This window comes from Colossoma macropomum, unplaced genomic scaffold (genome assembly GCF_904425465.1).
Source record: "Colossoma macropomum unplaced genomic scaffold, Colossoma_macropomum, whole genome shotgun sequence".
In the NCBI taxonomy this organism is placed as follows: domain Eukaryota; kingdom Metazoa; phylum Chordata; class Actinopteri; order Characiformes; family Serrasalmidae; genus Colossoma; species Colossoma macropomum.
The window spans coordinates 15495358-15509740 of NW_023494798.1; the positions used below are offsets into that span (position 1 = coordinate 15495358).

General features: G+C 39.4%; 1 protein-coding gene and 1 non-coding gene across 3 annotated transcripts; both read right to left on the minus strand.

Annotated features, from left to right (window-relative positions):
- Positions 1 to 192: 192 nt before the first annotated feature.
- Positions 193 to 11567, minus strand: eif4g2b (eukaryotic translation initiation factor 4, gamma 2b). 2 transcript variants are annotated; one of them, XM_036584607.1, is made up of 21 exons: positions 11402 to 11567; positions 10493 to 10601; positions 8537 to 8602; positions 8229 to 8354; positions 7940 to 8042; positions 7492 to 7620; positions 7339 to 7405; positions 7097 to 7248; positions 6891 to 7001; positions 6541 to 6723; positions 6277 to 6415; positions 5914 to 6068; positions 5624 to 5734; positions 5220 to 5348; positions 4946 to 5050; positions 4553 to 4768; positions 4146 to 4404; positions 3694 to 3898; positions 3228 to 3436; positions 3008 to 3129; positions 193 to 1411 (listed from the first exon to the last, which is right to left on the minus strand). In XM_036584607.1, exons 8-21 carry the CDS (start codon positions 7178 to 7180, stop codon positions 1346 to 1348), a joined length of 2094 nt encoding a protein of 697 aa, XP_036440500.1. In that variant the 5' UTR covers positions 7181 to 7248; positions 7339 to 7405; positions 7492 to 7620; positions 7940 to 8042; positions 8229 to 8354; positions 8537 to 8602; positions 10493 to 10601; positions 11402 to 11567; the 3' UTR covers positions 193 to 1345. The 2 variants fall into 2 exon arrangements, with proteins under 2 accessions (XP_036440500.1, XP_036440499.1); XM_036584606.1 differs by lacking the exon at positions 11402 to 11567 and adding an exon at positions 11203 to 11317.
- LOC118818583 lies at positions 5416 to 5582 on the minus strand. Its single transcript, XR_005008097.1, has one exon. It is a non-coding gene; the product is annotated as a small nucleolar RNA SNORD97 (small nucleolar RNA).
- Positions 11568 to 14383: the final 2816 nt, after the last annotated feature.

The following is a 14383-nucleotide window of genomic DNA, read 5'->3' on the forward strand; positions in this document are numbered from 1 at the left end:
CATCAGTGAATCTATCATTTTATAGCACATCAAATTAAAGAGGGTGTTTTTTCTGACCTGTAGGGCATTATACTTATTAAAGAATGTAATCTATGGTTGAGGTTTTATTCATTTTAAGGTCTTCACTTCTCAGACTAAACAATATAACTCTGCAGAATATCTCATACGCAGTCTTCAAAATAAAAAAAGCAGTTTTTGGTTACTAAGTGTTTCTTTACTGAAAGTTAAGCAATAACAGTGCAGGATACAAAGCACTAAAACAATCTTACCATGACATGATCATGAGCCATTTATATTCTTACGTATAGAACGCTGCAGAACACCTCAGAAAAAAAAAATTATATGGAGCAAAGCGAATGCAACTCAGCCCTCACAAATAAATTTAAAACACTCGTCAATAACAGGTGGTCTGTGCATTGCTTATTGACAAGGGCAAAAGCCTTTCATTTTTTCCAAATACCAAAATGCAGAAAGGGGGGGGGGGCTTAAAATATTCATCATGTGGGGTCATAAAAGGCCACATCACATCAGTCATCATAAAGATATTTTTCTCATCAATGGCTTAGGGTTGGACAGCAGGGGCTTTAGCTGACACCAAGCTGATTCTTTTGATTCTTCCAATAATCACCCTGCAAAGCATTTTAAAAATTTCATAAAGTCTTGGAATTAGGTAGTGTGCTGTGCAAGAGGTTCTAAATTACATCAGATTTTCTGGATTTTATTTTTCTTCAAGATAATAAATGTAGCCTGAGCGCTCTTCATAACCTTGCACTAAATTCCCATTCAGGAGGTAGAAATGGACAGCGGCTAAAAGGTAACAGCAACAAAAACCATCAATTACAGTTTCCTGGATTTTGTGGATCATAAATGTTGAATTCAACAGACACTGCTATTATCCTAGGATAACACTGAGAAATGTCCTGACAGCCCTGACCAATGTCAGACAGCCCCTCAACCAAAACTCAGTTTTGGGTCCTTAGAAACAGTATACATAGGTCTTAGAATAATGATTGCAATCAAACCAATCATTTATTTCTATGCCAACAAAATTAAGACTTCAGCCTACTTGAGTTTAGCGGTTGAGTGAACCATTTTCCAAATTCCCACATCTACAGCAGAAGCCAACTATTAAAGCAAACATGATGTAACTGAAGTAGCCTATGATGCTAGCAAAGACATAAAAGACTTAGATAAGATAATTCATGATTTGTTTTGTATGCTTCATGGGTTTAGCAGCAGAGCGTGTTGTGTCGGCAGAGCTTGTGTTACTGCAGTAGGGTGACCGGAGAGAGAGCGCTTCGCTATCTAGCAGATGACTCTGGGACTCTAGGCTTTGGCTGGTTTCTCAGTCACCCTCCTCCTCTGACTCTTCTTCCTCAGCTGTCTCTAACCAGGTCAGCCACTGGTTTACCTGTGAGACAATATATAAAAAGGCTTTACTACTTACACATATTGCTACAACTGTAGCATTATGCATGAAAACAGCCACTCCACAGAAAATATATCAAATTTCAGCAACATTAGCATATCTACAAATTTATCAGAAATGCAAACTGATAAATTCTTTATTTATTTATCTTAAACACATTCTTCTACTAGCTACACACTGTTTACTGCAACAATCTTTGGCAAAATATAGCAAGGGAAGCTGAAGGGATCTACAGGGCCCTCCAAAAATAGTGGCACCTCTGGGAAACTTGAGTACAACAGGCTTTTATTCAAAATATTACACAAAAACAAGATTCAACATTTAAGTCCAATGATTTTTTTTTTCCCCAATCTTGAAATATTTCTCAAATCCATATGTCCCACAACTATTGGTAACCCTAGAAATTCTTAGTGAAAGTGAAATCTAACTAAAGTACAGTCCCATTCGCATTTTATGTTATAAAGTTCACCTGAGTGATTAGGAACAACTAAATAATCAGCCATGACTTCTCGTTTCGCTGGAGATAAATGACGACACACTAGCCCAATTCCCCTAGTCAGGTATTACTATGAGAAAACAGAGAATTCAGCAATGATGTGCAACAAAAAGGCACACCATTTAGGAAAAGGCTACAAAATGGCTAAAAGCCCCACTATCACAGCAATTCTTTATAAGTTTACATCAACTGGAGATGTTAAGTATCTGCTGGGACATGTACATCTGTCTATATTGACCCCATGCATGGTGAGGGGGATGGTTTGAGTGGCCTAAGAATCTCCAAGTATAACAGCTGGGGAACAGCAGACATTAGGTCTTGGGGTCAGAATGTCTCCCAAACTACAATCAGAGGCCACCCACATATCCATCAGATTTTTGGAGGGTCGCCAAGCATCTTGAATGGCAGACATTACTAAAACTTCCAGTGGGATGATCAGATGAGACCAAAACAGATTTTTTGGCAACAAAGGGGGTTTTGACGTAGACACAAAGACAGCCATGCAAAAAAAGTACCTCATCTCCACTGTACATGGTGGCGGATCTGTGATGTGAGGCCCTGGATACACTTTGGACACATAGTATCGAAGACCATCATGTACCAGCAGATATTAAATAAAAAAAAAACCTGACCACACCAGCCAGGAAACAAACTGGGCCATGGCTGGATCTTCCAGCGGGACAATGATCCAAAGTACACCTCAAAATCAACAGAAAAATGATTCACTAGACCATAGAATCTAGGCTTTGCCATGATCTCCCCAGTCCTCTGACCTAAACCCCATAGAAAACATGTGGGTGAGCTGAAGAGGAAAGTCCACAAGCAGAATCTGAAGGATCTGGAGAAATTATGTATGGAGGACTGGTCTCAGATCCCTTGCCTGTGATCTCTAGTCTTGTTAAGCATTATAGGAGAACATTCAGAACTGTTGTATTTTCAAGGCTGCTCAAAATAGTAAATCAAGGGGTGCTAACAGTTGCAGCACACAAATTTGAGCACAGTTTTAATTATGATCATATTTAGTTTTTTCTTTACCAGAAGCACCAATATTTGCAGAGGGCAATGTTGCAACCAGCTGTTACCTGAAACAAAGCTTTTCCTTTTCCAGGGAATTCTTGGGTAATATCTTCTTTCCACGCAAGGAAGGCATCTTCTTCAATGATCTCCATGTCATAAAAGTTGACAAAATAGCGCAGCAACATACCTAAATGGGGAGGGAAAAAAGGAAAGCTTGGGATATCGTCTCCTCCCTTTATCCATACCAACTCACTTACGTACCAGCAGCTACTGTAAGCAATGTACCTTTGGGGAAGGCATATGTGTTGCAGTGCACCTGCAGAGCATAGAGGGCACTGACTTGCAGGTCGGTGTGGTCATGGAGGAACTTCTGCATGACTGGCTTAAAAGCCAGAAGCAGCTGTTTCTCCTGGTCCAGCTGCTCTTTAGTGGGAGTGCACAGGTGCTCGTCACCCTCAGACAGACACAGCTCAGCTGAGATGTACTGCAGAAAGCTGTCACACAAATGTGGGGTCAGTTTCTACAGGAGTGCTGTTTTACTGCTATAAAACAGTAAATAACAATTTGACACAACTAATTGTGTGTGTCTGATAGAAATTAGCCCTCTAGAATGTGACATGTTCATTAGTCTAAATGATCAGAGAAGTGGTAGTCATGCTACAGCATTAACATATAAAACTGTATGAAAATCAATTAATGCTGTAATAATTTTAAACAGAACAGACATGTATTTCAGGACATTGTTCTGTACCTGGTCATGAGAATGTTGACAAAACCCTTGTCTGTGTGGAGTTTGGGTGAAATGTTGTCTTTGATCCACTTGTAAATGCTCTGGGGGGAAGGATCTGCTTTGATCTGCTTCAGAAGCTCTTTCTCCAGCTTCAGGAGGGGAAAGAGAAAGCTTAGGCCCTTCCCCTCCAGAATCTCCAACATACGGTCTTTATTCTGGTCAATTTCTATGGAAAACAATGAAGATCACATTTACAAAATCTCCAGGTAAAAAGGTCCTCTCTTCCCAAGCAATGTTTCACAAGAGAGAACTGGGGAGAAGCAAGTAGCACAAATATAGCTTTCCCAGATTATTCATAAGTTCATTATTTTAATCAGACACAACAGTCGTTCTTTGATGACAATATATACACACACACACACACACACAACACACACACGGTGATATATTATATTCTGAAGGGGGCTACACACCAGGGAGCATCTTCTGCATGTTGACCTTGCTCTGCTGGAAGAGGTCAGCAAGCCACTCACGATCCTTCAGCTTGGATGCTTGCTGCAGGCAGAGCAGAAAGAGGGGGAAGTGGGTGCCATTCTCCAGAGGGTGAGCCAACTCTGCAACGCTGACCATCTCTGTAATGACCGCCCGGGCTGCAAACTGGGCCAAATAAGACTTCACCAGCGGGATATCAACCTCGATCTTAGGACACTGGTCCAGCACATTCAGCAGAGCCTGGGGGGGAGGAAATAACCAATGACCTGACAAGCAAGATATTAGACAGCATAACTTTTACAACATGAATCTACTTCATATATTGATAAAATGGTGCATCAATGCTACAAATATTTTACAGTTCTACTATATTTATGCATGCACGTACCTGCATGAAGTTCTCTCCTGTGACGAGTCCTTCTGTGCGCAGGGAGTGAATGAGAGTGCTGGCCTGTTCCTTATCCTCGTCAGATCGCTCCAGAGAGCACAGAATGATCTTACTTATCATCTCTGACAGGAAATGTTTAGGAGCCTTCATATCTCTCACCCCATTTACTGCATCCTCCAAGTTCTTGCTGTTCAAGTACTCCGTCACTATGGTTTCCTAGAAGAAAGTATCAGAGTTTTGATGTCTGTGGTGCCCTTGCCTAACCGTCAAACCATAACAAAACTTTGGAAAAAAAGACAAATACTCTTGTGATGAGGCAAGAAATGTGGTCGGGGATAATAACAACAATAATTATGATAATTTAAATTATTTTTAAAAATATACTGTACATACTGTCATTTTTAGCAGTTCTTCTTTGGAAGGTGCAGGTTTCTTACTGGTCTTCTGAGGCTTCTCTTGGATCAAAGGAGGATTTGTTTTCAGACCAAGCTGTGGAGGCTTAGGTGAGAGAGGCCAGATATGAGAGGTAAACATACAAAAAGAACAATTAATAAAAAAAAATAAATAAATAAATAATAAAAAAAAAAACCCACACAACACACATCCATATAATCATAGGAAATGCTTGACAGAGCGTGGGATGAAACAGGGTAGCACTGGGTGTTACCTGTCCGAGTGGCGGTGTCTGAGTGCGGGGAGGCTGAGCACTGGGTGGCATCATAGTGGGGATCTGAGGCTGCAGCTTTGGCACTTGGTTCTTATTCAACAAGAACGACTGCGCCGGTCTCAGACTGATCTGTGGAATAGATCACAAACCTAGTAAGCGCACATAGATCAAAAGAGGGGAGAACTGCTAAAATGTTGCACCCTCATCTCTCATAATCGCAGTCAATGGACCAGATGTCAGTTACAGAACAGAGGAGAGAAGAAAATGAAAAAAAGTGGTGAAAATAAGGGCAGAGAAAAGAAAGAAAACTGACATCCAATAAAAGTCCTCAGAATAACGCGTCTTTTTATAATCACTGGGTGCAGGTAGCTACAATAAGCTTGTGTTCCCTCCCTGAGGTTTACCTCATCTGCATTCAGCTGCCCCTTCTTGAAGCGAGGGGTCATGTCCTTGGACTGAACTTGCTGCTGGGTGGAATGGTTCTGGTTTTGGCTGTGAAAATGTTGATTCTGTCCCTATGGGGGAGAAAAGGCCCACTTGCATTAAAATAATCTATGAAAGTGACTCCACTTGCATAGACGATCCTGTAAATGTGGTTACAGATATACATATAATGGGCAGTATTGGTTGAAAAGAATTCATGAAGGTGAATCAATAAAAACACTCAAGCCTGGAGCCTTAGAGATACACCTACCTGATTAGACTTCATAAAAGGCTTAATGGCCAAGTCAAACTGTGACTGTGGTGGGTTAGCCATGTGTCCATTGAAGAGTGGGTTTGTACGATGACGTCCCAGAGTTGGGGAGAATCTATCCTGGATTACTCCTGGACCAGTTCCTATTCCACTGCCTACAAAATACAAGTCATTCATATAATTTATATATTTATATGTATTGCTACATACAATACACACTTTTTTTTTATATATATATATATATATATATATATATATACACACACACACACACACACACACAGACCTAATCTAGAGATGTAAAAGAAAAATGCTTAGAGAAAAGTTTTTTTTTGTTTTTTTTTATTTAAATGCTGAGCTCACCAGGCATCTGTCCAAACATGTCAGCCAATCCTCCAAGAGTTTCTCTGTCCAGTTTCATCCTGGCTGGCATGAAAGGTCCTTCTAGAAAGAAGTCCATTCTCATTCCCTGATACATGGGTGGAATGAAGACACCCAAATCCTGGAGACATTGGTGCACAATACACAATGGTTGAGAAAAGTCCTGAAGTAGTGTTTTTTGCATCAAAGTATTAGACTACCTAAGACTGGCACATATGCACATAAGCACAGGAACAACCAATTCACCTTCACTGCATCCTGACGAATCTGGTTAATCGTCTTTGGTCCGTTGTCGATAAAGGCTTTGCGAGGAACCCAATTGTTCTCTCGCAGCTCCACTGTGTCTTGCAGTAGGAAACGAATCCTGGCTGGCAAGTCCTTGTTGTTCATTAAGGATTGCATACGGCCAAAGTACTGATCCATTAAAGACTGCAGAATACAACAGCATTAAGAAGGTGTGCTCCAACACCAGTGAAAAAAATTATACAAATTGTTAGACAATAAGTGGTGCTACTTATATTCAGTTATCTAGTAAACTTTAGTACTCTATTTAGCTATGTAAAGCACTAATGAGAGTTCCTGACACAGGACTTTACCTTGGCTTTTTCATGATCGAGTCTAGGCCCCACAGTTCTCATTATCTGACAGAGGCACTCCAGATCCTCCCCCATATCCTTGAGCTGTATTCTCTTCTTCTTTTCCAAAAGCTAAAGAGAAGACAGCAATACAGATTGTATGGCACATCAAATCAAACTCCTCACAACAGCTGAGACAAAAGTCAAAAATAACATTTTCAACATACTGTTTTGATGCACTTATGAAGGATAGATTCATGGATGAGATCAAGTTTGCCAAGTTCCCCAATGAATTTAATGTTTCCGAGCATCTTGATCTTGGCAATGGCACGCTGCTCCTCTTCCTCAGAAGTGAGAGGGCTGTCTTTTTTGTCGTAGACTAAGAAGGGGAAAAGGGAATAGTCAGAAAGCTATACAACAATGCTCAAATCAAATCCAAAAACAAAGAGAGGGAAATGTCAGCACTCACTTTCAACATTTTTGGTGCGGTTCTCAAATTCATCTTGGAGTTTGGTGATCAGAAGTCTTCTGAAAGTCTGTAAGACAGAAGTGCAAGGGAGTGAGACCAGTGTGCAACCAAACAAGGGTATACACTTGGGTTATAACAGTACTGTTAACTTACTGTGCTCTGCTTTTGAGTGGTTTGAATCTCTGGTGGGCTGTCAAAGTTTGGTGCATCCTCTGCCAAACGCAGACATAGCTGGGCATAGAGTGAGCTGTATTTTGGCTCTTCTAGGGCTTTGTCTACGATCTACAAAGTAGAAAAAAACATCTATAATCTAACCTAACAGATACAGAACATAATGTGCAGCAACTGGGCATTCACATACAGGACAGTTACTGCATATAAAAGTAAGATTTATGAGAAAACTGAAATAACTGCAAATTAATGCTTTTTAGCTAATGCCTTTACCTATCAACATAGCCATATCTTTAAAATCGTCTTTACTTTATCAACATTTTATCAACTCATACTAGCATAGTAGGAGCCAAACAGAATGTTATTAATATGGGTCATTAGTAAGAAAATAGCACATGGCTGATTAACAGACACTACTCTTTCCACTTACCAGCAAGATGACTCCCTTGAGGACAAGCTTAGAATCTACACCCACATTGAGGAGCTCAAGGCATAGCTTGTCAAACTTTTCAGGGGTCAGTTTATTAAGTATCCTACACAAAAGAAAGACCAAAGGCAAAGTATTACCACTAAACAGATATGCACTTATCAAAGCATGGTAGCGTCAGCTGACTCATTACCAAAACACACAGCTTAGAAAATCAAACAAAAGGACAAAAAAAAAAGAAAATCAACTTTATAATCTCCCCTGAAGTAATAAAACTCATCAAGATACTTACCCTCTTACTTTTCTAAATATTGCATCATGATGTTCTTTTTCATTGGAGGAGTCGACATCTCGTCTAGTGCTTCGTGAAGGAACCCATCTCTGAACGCTAGGCCCTGGGGTTTTCCCCAGGAACTCGCTAAAGTGGGTGCAATACAGATACCCATTACAACAACGAAAACAATAGTCTACATTATGTGGTAGGTTTCATTTTTATCTTATTTGTTTATAACTACTAGTACTGTCTTACTTATGTTCACATTATTTTACATTAACAAAATAACCAGCAGCAATAATGTCTAGAACGTGTTGCACACTCACCTGTTGCCGGCAGTCTTGGGATAGTGCTGAGGTGCACCCCTACCTCCTCCTCCGCCCGAAGAAGCACTAGAATAATGAGAGACAGTGATAAACTAACTTGATCATTCTGAATACTTGTCTGACAATTTTGCATTTACCAATATAATAAATGCTACCCTAAAAATGTGTTACTATTACTAACACAATATATGTTGATGGAAATATTTGTGTTGCCCCCTCCGTCGGTTCTAAAACCCAATGGTTGCACCCAGAGTGGGAAAGAAGATCAAGCTACAGAACTGCTAAGAGTAAAAGCACTTTTAGCTTGTGTTTAGCACAGGTTATGGCATGTTACTGTATAAAAAGACATTTTAAAGCAATGTGTTTGGGCTACACCAGAAGAGATTGTATATGTTTACTTAGCAGCTAACACTGGTCGTACTGTGGAATCAATACTGTGCACCCACTGTTGTGCACATGCAAATGTTTACAGGTACACAGAGTCATGCATAGAGTTAAGCAAAGCTAAATGTTCCTCATGAGAGTGAAGATATAAGCAAAAACACTCACTCTGCCAGCATAACTGCTACAAATGTTAGCATTACCCCCACAGCTAACAAATAAACATTACTCAGCACTGCCCTCTAATCATATTAGAGCACCGAGCTAGACATGCTTTCCTAAGTGCCAAGATGTTCCAACAAATGTATTTACTGCTTTCTTTTATTTATATTTAATTGCCTCAACCCAACATACCCAATTCGCATTTTGTTTGTTGCTGCATAATACGACTGTGAAATCTAACGACTGTGGAAAGTGACTGCTGGCAGATTAAATAATTGTGATCATCTCAAATAACTGTGATTAGGTCATTACGTTATAATTGTGACAGGGGTATTTACTGTATACTTATCCAGTGCACAGATAGCTCTGGATTTGTAATAATAAATGTACCATGCCATGAAACTCTCCAGTAGAAAACTGCTATTTGAAATAAACCGTTCTGGTTAAAAACAACAAAAACGTAAACTTAATTTTTGAAACGTTGTTTTGTTATGCAAGAGCAGGAGGACCCCTCAAAACTAAAAGATCCCCATTATAATGTGTTCTACAGAAAACCTGTCAAAAAAGTATGAACAACATATTTGGGCACATTACGGTCATCTGAAAGCTCACTATTCTATATTATTGTTGCACTATATTTTTGCTAACTGTAGAAAACTGCATGAATTTAGCCATTTTTTAATTTGATTCCTTTTAAGCAACTGAAAAAGCTCATATGATGTATCCTCTATGCAATTTTCATGGAAACTTCAATATGCAAACAGGCAACTTGCCTTAAAAAAGCCTCTGGCACGGACAATTCACATCAGCACCAAGAGACAGTGAATACGTTTACATGCACTTAATCTGACAACTGCTGAAGATCCGATTTTGTCAGTAACTTGTTCAGTGCATCTAGCTTTGGTAATCAGACAATGGTAAAACTCTGGGTATATACAAGTCAGGCAATAATCAGATTTCTGCTTTGCAACTGCCCATAAACTAACAGAAGACGACATGACAAAAAGGTAACATAAAACTGAACTAAAACCCAGGTCTCTTAATTGGTTTTCTAGAAATCCGATAAGAGCCTTTATCCAATCTAAAAAACTGAAGTATGCCGTTTACATGACCACTTAAATAAATCAGATAACTGCAAATATCTGATAATGACTGTATTACTAGTGTGCATGCAAAAGCACTCAGTGCCTTATAGTTGAAGACGCTTAAGCACATCACCTGTCCCTTTTTGAACAAAGAACTGACTTCATAGATGCGTGCACATGAAAACACATTCTCACAAATCTGCAAAGACTTGCAGAGCTTGATATCAAATAGATAGGTACTTTTGATCAAGCATAAACAATTAGTAGCTAGCCTGATTAAAGACATCAACCACACACAAAGAAACCTAACGTTATATCTACTACACACCTGACACGAGAAGCACCCCCTTCTGCAATCACACTCTCCACTTTGGCGGCTTGACAACGAAGAATCTTCGAAAGAATAAGAATCAAAGGGCGGGGTGGGGAAAACCGGGCTGTGCAGGAGAGATGAGGAGAGCAACAGAGATCAGCATCACAGTAAAACACACACTTTCAAACACTGACAAATACAACGACTGACGTGTTACATGGAGTTAGCTATAATAAATCCAAAAACGAGCACCACTGTTTACATAGCTGGCTGTCAAACCCGTTCTGTTATCACTGTTTAGGCCGACTTTTCCCCTAAACGTCCTCCTTTACAGAGGCCAGGCTTCAACAAACAACTGGGAGGCACAAAAGCAGTAGCTAGCTAGCTGAGTGGTTAGCATTAGCTACCTCAGGTTACATAAGCTACCAGCATTTTTATTCTTGACCAAACAAGCATCTAAAAGTGCTCTACAAAACGTACTGATTTGGAAAAACGGAGTAGGCTATTCGCACTAATATAATGTTGTGAAATGACTGTAAGATAGGATCAACCCGATACCAACAAACAAAGCTAACGATAGCTTAGCACTTCCTTAGTATGCTGTGATTTCTGTTAGCTAACGTTAGCTTTGCTTCGCCACAGACAGCCAACGTTAACTAGTTAACGAAAGGCTTTAATTTTCATCGGCTGCCCGGCTATTGTGTAGGATCATGACCAGCAATTACACGAGGCTTTAGACCCCCGATGTTAGGACTCTGCTAACTGCTTGCTGCCAAACACAAAGCCGGTATCGTTACAACCCCTCTACCGCGACGCCATTTTCTGCAGTTCTCCTCACTCGGTCCAGCCGGCGCTGGCACTGAAACTAGGTTAGCAGCCATTTTGAGAGGTTTACCTAAACTTCGAGAAAATTACCGGTCTTACCTTTACCGGGGCAACCTCAGTTTTGAAGATTTTTGCTGTACAAAAAGAGGAACAAAAGAAGAACTAAAAAGAAAAGGATGTTTTGAAGTATAACTACCGAACTACACGACAGAAACAGAGCGCTGTACCACACCGCTCTCGGAGAATGTACTAGCTAGTTGGCTAAACAGCCGTATGACTGACATGACGTCAGCCGTGAACCCGATCTGTATCTGCCAGACTTGCAGTAATTTTCCAGTGTGGTGTAAAACACTGGGGCTCTGATCCACATCTCTCCGCAGTCTTTTATGGAATTGCTGCAATGCAAACACTCATTTTGTTGTTTGTACTTGTTATTCACACTCATATGTTCACATAGTGTTATATTATGACGTGGGCTGTAGTATGAAATAATTAGAGTAAACTATCTGCTGGCAGTAACACTTCTATCGAGATCTCTAAGTTACTGCATTAGCCCCGCTGATCAGAGATGGCAAATAGTCTTATAACCTTCATCAGTGGGCTACCAAATAAAGATCACTGGGCTTCTATCCAAATAACAGTGGAGTGAGATCTCATACGTATAGCAATAATGACATGTGGGACATCCAGTTGCTATATATACGTTTCCCAGGCCAAATGTTGCATAGGTTTTTTTTTTAACCTAAAAGAAGTAAACACAACTTCTGCAGCAAACTATTTTAAAAACGCACATGTGCTTTATATTTGATTTACTCAAAAAAATACAAAAAAACAATACCATGGCACTTGCAGGACACCTTCCATTTGTAAAGTATAAGAACTTAAACTCTTTAGGCCTTAATTGACATGTGAAGACTGATTAGGCAGGTAAAGAACTGTCACTAGGAATTTTCATCTACTGGCCAGAAAGCCATGCAAAACCCCCATATGACAGCAAAGGACCTGCAGGAAGGTTTAGCTGACACGTGGTGTATGTGGTGGTGCTACTTTGCAGCGATGTTTGCGCAACATGGTCTGCATAGAAGAGTCATCAGAAGGAAACCTTCAACCTAATCACAAAAGTCAAAGTATGAAGTGTGCAAAACAGCACAACATAATTATGGAAACAAGTGCTGTGGACAGCTAATGGAAGTTTTCCACAATCTCTAATCACCAAAGATAGTTTTGGAAAAAAGAGCAGCATTTGATGAAAAGAACACCTTGCCAGCTGTTAAACATATTATGCATTGGTGTTGTGTGGCAGCCAGTGGCACAAAAAAATTTGCACAGTAGGAAGATGCAATCAAATTGTCAGAATTGTGAGTTAGTCAAGAAACTGAAGCTGAAAAGAGGCTTGCTTCTACATCAGGACAACAGTCCCAAACATAACTCAAAATCAACCATAAAGTACTTCAAGAAATCTAAGCTAAAGCTTTAAAATCTACAGGTAGATCTTAAGCTTGCTGAACATGCAAAGGGGCTTAAGAATGATGCAGAACTAGAAGCATTCTGCAAGGAAGAGTGGGTGGAAATTCAGGGATTGACAAAAAAAAAATAGGTATCCCATTGATTCTTTCTGGACAATTTAGATTAATTATGTACAGTGAATCAAAAAGATAGATTTGCTTGTTGTGTGTCTATTGAACCAAAGAACAATATAAACTGATGCACCTAATAGTCCCCCATAAAAAAACTCTATGCACATCAGAAGCAATGTATAGAATTGTGCATTCTATAAACAGTTTTAAAGTTCTCCTGTTTGAAAACAATTTTTTGATGACAGCCCCCTCCCAAAGATAGGCCCAGCATCTGGGCAAAGACTTAAGTGTTCAGGCCAAGTGTGAAAACTCCCTAGCATAAAAATGAAGATATACTTTTTTCTGTGCTGTCTTTGGCTTCTGTTCAGGGTACTTTTGTCCATGTCTATCAGCCGCCATCCTGTAAGAATTAAGTCAACCTGAAATCAAAATCATGGACTTTTTTGCCATGTCTCTGATTCATCATATCATATAATTTAAAATACAAAATTCCTGTTCTCCCATAATCTTTCACAATAGAATCAAAATGTATTGAATATGTATATGGAAATACGTCACAGTATGGAAGGAAACTGCATTATGATTTTGGATTCATATTGACATGGAAGATGTAATCAATAGTGTATACTATTTTGCAAACCTGAAGTAGCATTCTCTTCAATAGTCTCCTTGCTACTATGAGCTTGTGAAGCAGCTTATCATGAAACAAGTTCTGTGGTAAACCCAGACATTCTTTCCAAGACATGTGGTAAAGCCTGACATTCTTTTATAAGTCATTAAAGACAGAGTGAATGTTACTCACATAGACAAGAAGAACTCTCATTTTTGTGGCCTGGGGAGAATAGATTTCATCTGAAACTCATTTATAACTGTTTCCATTGATTTTAGGTGGGCACTGTTCTCAAACAGCTTAGTCGGAGAATGCTGCATGCACATCCTGAAATACCTGTTATGAAAAGCCAGTGGAAAATCAGTAGAGCTTTACAAATACATATATAGTAAGCTAATGCCTCTCCTATAACCTGGGCTGAAATTTTGAAACCCTTGTTGACAAGAATACAGCAGCAGTGTTATCAGTGACACTTATTAGACAGTACTACTTAGTTTCAGACATACCCGTGAAAACATGATGTATTCACTCACAAAAACATGTACTCAAATATGTGTATATCTTATTCCATTTGCAAATCACTTGCTTCAGAATGTGTTCAAATGCTACATGGATTTCCCACTTGCTGTAAATACTTCCTAAAATGTAATGAAGTCTTTCAGCTGTACACATCTGAGTAACATTTAAATTTACCTTAATATAATAAAGCAATGAGCCACAAGAAAATAAGCCCATATGTTCACATTGTACCTAAATCCTGATGTAAGCATGCTAAAATCACTTTAATGCAAGGCCTCCAGTGGTTTATTTCTTTTTTTAAAACAACAAAATATAATAGGACAAAAAAGTGGTATTTCGTTAATAAATTATGAATAATAATCACAAAAAGTCATT